The following is a 12,018-nucleotide window of genomic DNA, read 5'->3' as shown; positions in this document are numbered from 1 at the left end:
TTACTATTAGTAGAAATGTCATGAGTGATTGTGCCTGCCGCAAAGAGCTTTTCGCTCTTACCTGTAATATACGGTAACCAGGCCTTGCTCAATTTGGGTGTCACAACAAACTCGAAGCATGTACAACCAAACTTTATAGATTATTTCCAGTTCCGGAACAGTCCGTATTTAATCCCAGCGTTTTAAGAGCCTACGTTTTTGTAAAGATGCCGGCACCCGCGAGTTATTCCCAACCGATCTGAAGATTGCGAAGAATTCACCCAGGATTCGGGAATGTTATTTATTTTTTTTCTTGTGGAATTTCCTGGTAAATAAGATCCGCTCAATTACTTTACAGATAAACGGGGAACGGTGCCGGTTTACAAGGAAAATTAAGGTAGCTCATAGAGTGCGTTCGGTCCTGTTCATTTGCACAGAATTTGCAACGTGCAGTTAGCTAAAAACGTATTAAGGGAACAAACGCGATGTTCTATTTTTCTGGGGTGGGGGAATATCTCCAACCTGGATTCCTTTTTTTTCTACGACTTTTCAGCAGCTTCCTAAGCAGATGGTTCGCAATGTGATTCTGGCTTCGATTGCCAAAATTAACGATTGTGAAAACTGGTTTGCCAATTATCAGTTGTTTAGCTTAAGTAGGGGAGGAGACGGGAGCATGAGACCAGGGAATTTGATCCGGATACGGTCCAGTTTTTAGCAAAATTAATAACGCGGTTGGAAAATTTAGTTCAATGCTCTGCCATTACAGATGATATTGGGCTGGGTGGTTTTTGAGGTGGGAAAACCTTGGCCAGATATTACTGTAGTTTGATTCCCTATAAAATGAGTCATTGATTAATGTGCTGTAGAAGTAATTTAAAAGGATAGGTGTATCACTTCTGCGTGTGTGACTTTGAACTGGTTCAGAAAGGCTTGTCCTTCAGTTAGAACATAGATCATAGAATAACAAGAGTTGGAAGGGGCCTTGGAGGTCTTCTAGTCCAACCCCCTGCCCGAGCAGGAGACCCTACACCATTTCAGAGAAATGGTTGTCCATTCTCTTCTTAAAAACCTCCAATGATGGAGCATTCACAACTTTTGGAGGCAAGTTGTTCCACCGATTAATTGCCCTCACTGTTAGGAAGTGTCTTCTAAATTCCAGGTTGCTTCTCTTCCTTGATTAGTTTCCACCCATTGCTTCTTGTCCTGCTTTCAGGTGCTTTGGAGAATAGGTTGACTCCCCTCTTCTTTGTGGCAGCCCCTCAGATATTGGAAGACTGCTATCATGTCTCCCCCAATCCTTCTTTTCATTAAACTAGGCATATCCAGTTCCTGCAACCGTTCTTCATATGTTATAGCCTCCAGTCCCCTCATCATCCTTGTTGCTCTTCTCTGCACTTTTCCAAAGTCACAACATCTTTTTTTAATTGAGACTCTAGAAAGAATGAAGAGAAAAAATGCAGAGAAAGAGCAACAAGGATGATGAAGGGGCTGGAGACTAAAACATACAAAGAAGAACCGTTGCAGGAACTGGGTATGTGTCCTAAATTTCCTAGGTCTTGCTCATGTTAGTCCAAATTAAAGAATAATGCAATTAAAGGAGGCAGGGAAGGAAAGTTTAAATTTGTATATGCTGTGGCTCAGTGGCTAAGATGCTGAGCTTGTCAATCAGAAAGGTCGGCAGTTCGGCGGTTCGAATCCCTAGCGCCGCGTAATGGGGTGAGCTCCTGTTACTTGTCTCAGCTTCTGCCAACCTAGCAGTTCGAAAGCACGTTAAAAAAAAATGCAAGTAGAAAAATAGGGACCACCTTTGGTGGGAAGGGAACAGCGTTCTGTGCGCCTTTGGCGTTGAGTCATGCCGGCCACATGAGCACGGAGACGTCTTTGGACAGTGCTGGCTCTTCGGCTTTGAAACGGAGATGAGCACCGCCCCCTAGAGTCGGGAACGACTAGCACATATGTGCGAGGGGAACCTTTACCTTTACCTTTTTTCTTTAATTCCAAACGGGCCACCATTTAATGGCATTGACATTGTCACCGAATTCTTTTTAAAAACCAAGCGCAAAAGTACTTACACGGATTCTAATAAATTCAGTTTCCAGGAAACGGGTTGATCGAGGGAAAAGTTTACTCAGATTAATAATCAACTGCCTCTATTGTTTGGGCAATCCACTTCAGATTAAAAAAAAAGGCACGTAATTTAAACCAATTTTTCTTCGCGGTTTATCTTTTAGCTTTAGGATATATTTGGAAAAGGGGGGACATAAAATAAGGAATGGATATATATGTGTGTGTGTGTGTATTCCTTCCTTAGTGACTGAGCATAATCTGCTCTTTGGCTTTACATTCTAAAAACAATCGGAGGGGTTTTGAAATCGTGTCTCCGGTGTGGATTCCGCAAGATGTAAACAAGCGTAAAACTTACACGCTGTTCCTTGTCTACACACAGTCTGGAGCAGAAAAGCCAATTACGCAATGAGGCTCAACAAATTTCGTAGATAGTTGCACGTGTCCAGGGCGTACGGTTTTGAAATGTGTTTGTGAATATCTGCGCATGTTTTCATGCCTTGGTTCAGGGGTGAAATCTACTTACCTTCCCAACCGGTTCGGAAATGCACATGTTGCGTGCAGTTCCCTCTGCGCATGTGCAAACCCTTCTGCGCATGTGCAGAGGGTAAAAAACAGGTTATTTCCTGGTTAAAACCAGGAAGTAACGAGCGGGCGGGTGGGCGGAACCTCGCGCCGCCATCGCTACTGGTTCTCCGAACCACCGGCCTCCATTGCTACCAGTTTGACCGAACCGGACTGAACCGGTCTGAACCGGGAGCGTTTCACCCCTGCCTTGGTTCTTAGGGGAGTGAGAATTAGCCCGCCTTTAATAAATACAGGAAGTCCTCAACTTACAACAGCTCCGTTTAGTGACCATTCAAATTTGCGTCTGAGTGGCGCAGCAGACTAATGCTACTGTTAAAGGTAGTATTTAGCTTCCAGCTGCCTGCAATTACTGCGAGTTCAATTCTCACCAGGCTCAAGGTTGACTCAGCCTTCCATCCTTTCTAAGGTAGGTAAAATGAGGACCCGGTTTGTGGGGGCAATAAACTGACTTTGTATAAAAAATATACAAAAGTATGAAGGCTATTGCTTAATGCCTTGTAAGCCGCCCTGAGTCTCCGGAGAAGGGTGGCATATAAATATAAATAAAAATAAAATAAATTTACAACGGGAACAAAAAAAAGTGACTTAGGACCAGTTTTCACACTTAATGACCGTTGCAGCATCCCAACAGCTTAACAGACGTTTCACTTAGCAACGGAAATGTTGGGCTCAATTGTAGTCGTAAGTCGAGGACTACTTGCCATTGAAGAAGATGGCAAATCTATGCAAATATATTTTTTTCTCCCCACCACTAAAGTGCCCACAGTGAATATTACTCGGTCTGCCTTTGAGAATTAAGAAGGAAGTATTTAAACTGAACCGGAGATTGGCTTCTAACAGTAGACATATTTTTTTTTTCTTGCTGCTGCTTTATAAGATAAGCTCTTTGCAGGGTGCCCGTTTGCCCAAATATATAAGAGATATTATAGCCACCATTTGGGACACGGTGGCTCAGTGGCTAAGACGCTGAGCTTGTCCATCGAAAGGTCGGAGGTTCAGCGGTTCGAATCCCTAGTGCCGCGTAACGGGGTGAGCTCCCGTGACTTGTCCCAGCTTCTGCCAACCTAGCAGTTCGAAAGCACATAAAAAAAATGCAAGTAGAAAAATAGGGACCACTTTGGTGGGAAGGTAACAGCGTTCCGTGCGCCTTTGGCGTTGAGTCATGCCGGCCACATGACCACGGAGACGTCCTCGGACAGCGCTGGCTCTTCGGCTTTGAAACGGAGATGAGCATCGCCCCCTAGAGTCGGGAACAACTAGCACATATGTGCGAGGGGAACCTTTACCTTTACCTTATAGCCGCCATGTTCTTTCTGCAAATGTGTCTGGTTTGTTTTTTTTTAAGAGCCAGTTTTAAAAAACAAACAAACACATAAGCCATGCATACAATAGTTTATGGAGCATACAATGGTTTACAGAATATTGTGGGGACAAACAGATATCTGTCCTCTAGGGAGCCTCACAATGGATGTTGTTGTCTTTTCAGTGCCATTTATAGCTGCCCGCCTGTCTCCAAAAACCCTACATAGTAGTATTGTTATCCCAGATAACCCTGCGGGGTGGGGGGGAGAGGGAGAGGGAGGACAAAACCCTCTAAAAGTAATTTTCCTCTTCTAGGGTTGCTAGAGAGCAAATCTTCCTTGCAGAAGCAGGCAAGCAATCGTATCAAAGACTGAAGTTCAGCAATAATCAGTTATGTTAATTGTGTATCTTGAATTTAATTAATAGACCTGTGGTTCAGATCAAGTCCAATTACTAATTTCTAGAATAGGAATAGGGTAGAGTAGAGTAGAGTAGAGTAGAGTAGAGTAGAGTAGAGTAGGAATAGAAAAGAATAGAGTAGGAATAGAGTATGATTAGAGTAGAGTAGAATAGAGTAGAATAGAATAGAGTAGAGTAGAATAGAATATGAATAAGAAAGAATAGAGTAGAGTAGGAATAGAGTAGAATAGAGTAGAGTAGGAGTAGAGTAGTATAGAGTAGAGTAGAGTAGGAATAGAGTAGAATAGAATAGGAATAGGAATAGGAATAGGAAAGTAGAATAGAGTAGAGTAGGAATAGAGTAGAATAGAATAGAGTAGGAGTAGAGTAGTATAGAGTAGAGTAGAGTAGAGTAGGAATAGAGTAGAATAGAATAGGAATAGGAATAGAACTATTATTATTACTATTATTATTATTGCTATTATATTATTACTATTGCTATTAGTTTGTGTGCTGAGATTTACTACCAACTCTCGTTGGTTTTCTTCTATTAGTAAATGATGCTCTGACAATGCACTGTTTTTCAAAAACGTTTACGAATGAAAATTTACAAAAATAAAAATAAAAAATAAAAGGAATAGGAATAGGAATAGAACTAAAACTAGAAATAATAGAACTAGAATAGTAGGCCAAGTATGGACACACAAGGAATTTGTCTCCGGTGCATAAGCTCTCATTGTACATACAAGCAACAAGTGATAAATCATGATCATACAATTTACAGTCATAAAGCTGGAAGTTATGAAAAACGTGGTTTTCACTTTGCTGGGAGCGATCGTGGTTCTGCCTTTGCAATCCAAGGAGAGAAAATGACAGCTCTGTGTCGCCTCTTCATTGTCTTTTTCAGAAAAACCACTTCTGAGAGATGTGCTACGTCGTCTCACTGCTGTTTAATTGCCTGCACTTAAAACTGAGGAGGAAATTTCATTATGGGTAAGTCTAATTCACCATGAACGGGAGGAGGAAAGATTGATGGATGTGACAAAATCACATCTTGTCTTGGGATCTTACTGAAACGAAGAAGCAGTCCTTGACTTAACAACAGTCCGTTTAGTGACCGCTCAAAGTTAGGATGAAACTGAAAAGCGTGCCTTATTTGCCCCAAGGTTACCTGATCAAGGTGACTCAGTGGCTAAGACGCTGAGCTTGTCGATCGAAGGGTCGGCAGTTCGGCGGTTCGAATCCCTAGTGCCGCGTAACGGGGTGAGCTCCCGTTCCTTGTCCCAGCTTCTGCCAACCTAGCAGTTCGAAAGCAGGTAAAAAAAATGCAAGTAGAAAAATAGGGACCACCTTTGGTGAGAAGGTAAGAGCGTTCTGTGCACCTTTGGTGTTGAGTCATGCCAGCTACATAACCAGGGAGACGTCTTCGGACAGCGCTGGCTCTTCGGCTTTGAAACGGAGATGAGCACCGCCCCCTAGAATTGGGAACGACTAGCACATATGTACGAGGGGAACCTTTACCTTTACACCTGATCAAAATTCAGATGCTTGGCCACTGACTCGTATTTATGATGGGTGCTGTGCTGCGCAGTCACCTGAGAAATTTCTCACTCAGCAACATAAACCCCGGGCTCAATTGTGGTCGTACGTTGAGGACCATTTGCAGTTGCGCATTTCATATTCACTAGATGGCACTGTTGAACAGGTTACGGTTCTAGGAATCGGCTGGTACTTTGTAAGTAATCTTGTAAAACATGGCACAAGGGTCTGTTAAAAACAGCCTGGAACCGATCGGCTGGATGGAGAAATGGAAAATGTGTATCTCAAATACCCCACCTTTAAATCGTGGAGCTCCAAGAAAACAAAATCCTCCCTGTTGCACATCGAAATAGGTTTCCGTCTTCCAAAAAAGAAGTTGAGTTCTTCAGATGCGAACGAGAACATTAATTTCAGATCCAGCTGTGGTCTTTTCTGGAGCTTCAGGGGTGACCAAAAGTTAGCATAAACCCAGGGGAACTGATAGATATATCGCTAAGCAGGCATTCTTGCAAAAATCCCAGAATTTTTTCCAATCTGGCAATTATTTGGCAATTAAAATTACTTATTTAAAGAAGAAGAAAAAAGAGACAAAGATTGGCATTTACGGCGACGTTTTCTTCTAGCCCAGATTTTTTCTTTTTGTAAAAGTTTTTTATTTTTTAAAACAGTCAAACATAACAATACATTTTTTTCCTGAATAGAGTATTGACCGAATCAAAATTCATACAGCTTATTTTCCCCAAATTTAATTTATATATTTCTGCCTTCTGCCTTCAGTTTTCCTTTTCTACTTTTCCCTTTTTCATCTCTATTTTTTATATTTAACATATAATCAATATTGCCACCCGCCCTAACCTCCTAATCTTAAATCTTATTTCATTTCATTCTTTTATTTCTCCCTTTTATCACATATATTTTTCAGTATTTCTTTATTTTATTGAAACCCTTTAAATTATACAAAATCCTTTTAATATTTCACATTTATATCCTAATCATTGTTTTCTAAAGGTGGACCAGATTATCATGTCATATTTCCTTATTCATCATTTTACCATTTTAACAATACATTTCTTCAATTTTGTTTTCCACATCATCATCATCATAACTTTATTGTCATTGTACGTGTATACACAGTATACCCATACAACGAAATTCACGTAACACCCAAAGACCAGTCCAACACACATAACAATCCCCAAACACCCTCCCACCCACCACAAATTCCTCACCCCTAAACCACCCAAACATCCACACAACAGACCAAGTCATGCTGTCCAACAGCTGACTGATGGTGGCCCTTTAGTTCATTGTGGGGTGCAATTATAGCTCTGGGATAAAAACGATTCAGAAAACGTGTGGTCCGAGTTTTAATTGTTCTGCATCTTCTGCCAGAAGACAACAGTCCAAAAAGATTGTAAGCAGGATGGGAAGAGTCTCTGAGAACGTTATGCAACTTTCTCAAACAGCGAGATTCGAAGATGTCGTCCAGTGCTGGTAATTGGAGCCCAATGATATTCTGGGCAGTATTAATGATTCTCTGTAGAGCTTTTTTGTCAGTTGCAGAGCTGCTCCCATACCATGCAAGAATGCGGTATGTCAGGACACTCTCAATGGTGCTGCGATAATAGGACAGAAGTAGATGCTGAGATAGATTTATCTTCCTGAGCATTCTCAGGAAGTACAGCCTCTTCTGTGTTTCCTTCCCAAGCATGTTTAGCATTCATAGTCCATGAGAGGTCCTCCGAGATATAAATGCCCAGAAATTTAAAACTACCCATTCTCTCCACCTCCTCACCATTTATGTACAATGGTAAATGTATCTCTCTCTTCCTTCTGAAGTCAATTATAAGTTCTTTAATGGTTTTTTTGGTATTAAGTGTAAGATTATTTTCTTTACACCACAATGTGGTCATCTTTTTAAAAATACAAATACATTATTCCATTTCAATTTCATTTAGATTTCCATTTCACCTTCTAAATAAATCCCTTCTAAATAAATCATTTTATATTTCACAATTTCTCTCTCTCTCTCTCGCTCTCTTTTTTTTTTTGGAAGAGAAAGACCGATTTAATCTAGTACCATGTCAAGGTCGCTCTGCGTATAGAATCTTGAAAACAATGCCTTTTATCGGAGGCTTATCCAACAAATCCAAAGGACGCCATTTTCCAAACAATATCCAATTCTGAAGGTTGCGTGACAGATAAAGTGGAATTCCCCAGGTGTTGTTGTTTTTTTGCGACTCCCTGGCAGTTGAGCTTTCTTTTTTTTTAAATAAAAACAAAACAAAACAACTTTCTAGTGAACGTAAGGGGGGGGAAAAATTGTGCTGCAGCCTTTCAAGACCTGTTTGTACTTCCTGGGTTAATTTTATCTTTGGAAGCTGGAACCGAAGCTGGATGGCTTGCAACATCGCATATGGAATTTTCTTCTGCGATCATGGGATGCGCTATTTTTGAGCCCTCGTGCACCCAAAAAATAAATAAATAAAAATGCAGAAGGCAGACAAGAGGAGAGCCAAAGGGATACTTAGTAAAGTGGTGATAGAAAATCCATATTTGAAGTTTTTCCATCCTTCCACCGAGCCAGCTTCAACGACAGTTCTGTATCTATAGCTGCACCTTCTGTGTTGTCTCCATCATCTCCTCCATCCGTACATCTCAATAAATAACCACCTATGCCAGTGATGGTTAACGTGTTTGGTGCTGATTGCCCAAAGTGTGCATGGGTGAATGCACGTGCACATGCCCGAACCCCCAAATGCAATGCAAGTGCCTCCTGTGCATGTGCCCCCCCCCAGCGCATACATTCTGCCCCCCCGTGCATGCGCCCCGTTCCCCCCGTGCTCCCTTTTGGGCCTGGAAAGCCTGCACCAACCTGGAAGCCAAAACGGTGCGGGGGCGCCATGCAAGGCCTGGAAACCTTCCTGCACCAAACTGTACCCTCCGTGCATGTGCCCCCCCCGCGCATGCGATGCAGAGACCCCATGGCCAGCGGGAGGCATGTGCGCATGCGCGTTGGAGCTGGGCTGGGGCGACGGCCGGCATGGCCACGGAGAAGGCTCTGCGTGCCACAGGTTCGCCATCACGGATCTACGCCCTTGACTCTGCCAACTTCATCTCATCTGAAGGTCTTGGACAGAGAAGAGCAACAAAGGTGATTAGGGGGCTGGAGGCTAAAAGAGTTGCTGGAATTGGGTATGTCTAGTTTAACGAAGAGAAGGACTAGGGGAAACATGATAGCAGCCTTCCAATATCTCAGGGGCTGCCCCAAAGAAGAGGGAGTCAAGCTATTCTCCAAAGCACCCGAGGGCAGGACATGAAGCAATGGGTGGAAACTCATCAAGGAGAGAAACAACCTAGAACTAAGGAGAAATTTCCTGAGAGTGAGAACAATTAGCCAGTGGAACAACTGGCCTCCAGAAGTTGTGAATGCTCCAACACTGGAGGCTTTTAAAAAGAGACTGGACAGCCACTTATCTGCAGTGATACACTCCTGTCTGAGACAGGGGGTTGGACTAGAAGACCTCCAAGGTCCCTTTTAACTCCATTATTCTGCTTAACCGATAACCGATCCTCGCCTTTGCATAGGCTTTCAAGAATACCTGCGCGATGTTACTTTTGATGTTAAAGGTAAAGGTTCCCCTCGCACATCTGTGCTAGTCGTTCCCGACCTTAGGGGGTGGTGCTCATCTCCGTTTCAAAGCCGAAGAGCCAGCGCTGTCCAAAGACGTCTCCGTGATCATGTGGCCGGCATGACTCAACGCCAAAGGCGCACGGAACGCTGTTCCCTTCCCACCAAAGGTGGTCCCTATTTTTTCTACTTGCCTTTTTTTTATGTGCTTTTGAACTGCTAGGTTGGCAGAAGCTGGGACAAGTCACAGGAGCTCACCCCGTTACGCGGCACTGGGGATTCGAACCGCTGAACTGCCGACCTTTCGGATTGACAAGCTCAGCGTCTTAGCCCCTGAGCCACCCCTGAGTCCCTTTTACTTTTGATGTTACCACCCACCCTTTTTGTGAAATTTGGGGCTGACAGTTCTGTAACCCCATACTCCCATCAGTAAGGTCTTCCCACAAGTCTTCATTTGATCTCAGATGGCTTTGCGGTGGGTACCTCCCTGTCATTTTCTTGGCAGCCCAACCAAACGGTTTGCCAATCTAGCCTCCAGCCCCGATGTTCCACGGAGGTCTCCCAAACATGTCTGATCCTGCTTAGTCTTCAAGCTCCCAACGAGGTGCTGCTCTCACCACTAAAAAAAAAACAACCCTCCCCACTTTGTCCCTCGGTTAAAATGGGCCAGGATTCTAATCTCGGGGCTCAGAATTGTGTTCAACCCAATAGGTCTGGGATGCCTCCTTGGAAGCTCGAACGGACTTTGTCGTCAGACAGCTGTCTCTGTGTCGTTGAAATTCAAATCTGGAGGAATAATGTGCTTAGACGATCTTAAGGAAATGTAAAAAAGCAAACAAAATGAAAAGCAAAAACGGGTGGGCTTTGGCTGATGCGCGGCTTAAATTGTTCTTAGTTTTTATAGGCAGTTTCATGTTGCTTAGGTTTTATATAGCTGTACATATTGGTTATGAAACTACTTCTTCTTCTTCTTCTTCTTCTTCTTCTTCTTCTTCTTCTTCTTCTTCTTCTTCTTCTCCTCCTCCTCCTCCTCCTCCTCCTTCTTCTTCTCCTCCTCCTTCTCCTTCTTCCTCTTCTCCTCCTCCTCCTCCTCTTTCTTCTTCTATTCCTCCTCCTTCTCCTTCTCCTCTTTCTTCTTCCACTCCTCCTTCTCCTCCTCCTTTTTCTCCTTCTGCTCCTTTTTCTCCTTCTGCTCCTCCTCTTTCTTCTTCTTCTTCCGCTCCTCCTTCTCCTCTATCTTCATCATCTTCTCCTCCTCCTCCTCTTCTTCTATCATCATTATCTCCTCCTCTTCCTCCTTCTCCTCTATCTTCATCATCTTCTTCTCCTTCTCCTCCTTCTCTATCATCATCTCCTCTATCATCATCACCTTCTTTTCCTTTTCCTCCTCCTCCTCCACCTTCTCCTTTTTCTTCTTCTCTTTCTTTCTCTTTCTTTCCTCCTTTTCTGTCCTCCTCCTTCCTCTTACTCTTCCTCTCCTTCCCCTCCTCCTTTTTCTTCTTTTCTGTCCTCCTCCTCCACAGTTCACAACTGTTTGCTCCCTCCTCAGTCCTTGTCGTTATCTTTCGATGGGCGGCGTTTCTAAAGTCAGCTTCTTATTGATCTTCCAGCAGTTCTCCCTTCAACCTATAACATCAGCAGTGGTGGCTGAGCCGAAGTTCCTGTGTTCCAAGAAGAGAATGTATAAAAGGAATGGCCTCATGGCCAATGTGACTGTGACCTCCGCCACTCCAGAGGTAACAGTTTCCATCCCGACTCGGAACAAACCATAGTTTAGTTGGGCATCTCTTAGGAGACTGTCTAATAATGAATGTCGTCAAGATGATTTAAGAAGTCGTGCTGTATGCAGAATGCTTACATTTGTAAACTACTGTCCCAACCGTCTTTAATGGCCTTGCAAAGTGCTAATAGGGAGAGCAAACCCCACTCCCTACAAACCCTGATGACGTTACCTAGTTTGGTAATGAAACGTCTGAGCAAGAAGCTCAGAGGCAGTGGTGAAATCTGAACCAGTTTACTACTGGTTCGCTGGCTATGCATGTGCGCTGCACACCAAATGCAGGCTGCATGCGCACACATGCGCAGTGCCCACCATGCAACAAATGCGAGGTGCACGCACATGCAGTGCACACCAAAAGGAGGGTGTGGGGTAAGTAGAACACAGCACAGAGTGTGTGTGTGTGTGTGTGTGTGTGATCAGCTGTGGCGCGCGATCTTCAGAGCCTTTTTTTTACCTTTTAAAAGCATTTTTAACAACTTATTTACCCGAACAGATTGTAAAAAAATGCTAAAAAAGTAAAATTAAAAAAAAAAGTTTCGACGACGATCTTGCGTCGCTCAGCTGATCGTCTAAACTTTTTTTTTTTACATTTTTTACTATCGGTTCGGCGAACCAGTAGCCTTTTTTACTACCGGTTCGGGCGAACCGGACCGAACCGGGAGCATTTCACCCCTGCTTAAAGGGCACCAAGGATTCCACAATTAGAATTCGTTAAAAGTCGGAGAATAGGTTTATA

General features: G+C 43.3%; 1 protein-coding gene across 15 annotated transcripts in view; it reads left to right on the top strand.

The window, feature by feature from the left end:
* RALGPS1 (Ral GEF with PH domain and SH3 binding motif 1) overlaps window positions 1-12,018 on the top strand; it is a 142,412-nt gene that overhangs the window by 16,251 nt on the left and 114,143 nt on the right. For 8 of the 15 annotated variants that reach the window (XM_087879567.1, XM_087879564.1, XM_087879561.1 and 5 more), the window contains exons 2-3: window positions 5,240-5,325; window positions 11,113-11,238. In XM_087879567.1, coding sequence (XP_087735693.1) covers window positions 11,182-11,238 — 57 coding nt within the window. In that variant the 5' untranslated portion in view covers window positions 5,240-5,325; window positions 11,113-11,181. The remainder of the gene's footprint in view (window positions 1-5,239; window positions 5,326-11,112; window positions 11,239-12,018) is intronic. The other 7 variants (XM_087879566.1, XM_087879563.1, XM_087879558.1 and 4 more) reach the window with 1 other exon arrangement.

This window comes from Pantherophis guttatus, chromosome 16, assembly GCF_059756535.1.
Source record: "Pantherophis guttatus breed Tessera chromosome 16, ASM5975653v1, whole genome shotgun sequence".
NCBI classification, from domain to species: Eukaryota; Metazoa; Chordata; class Lepidosauria; order Squamata; family Colubridae; genus Pantherophis; species Pantherophis guttatus.
The sequence above is the reverse complement of the archived record's forward strand: the minus strand, read 5'-3'. Positions and strand labels throughout refer to the sequence as shown.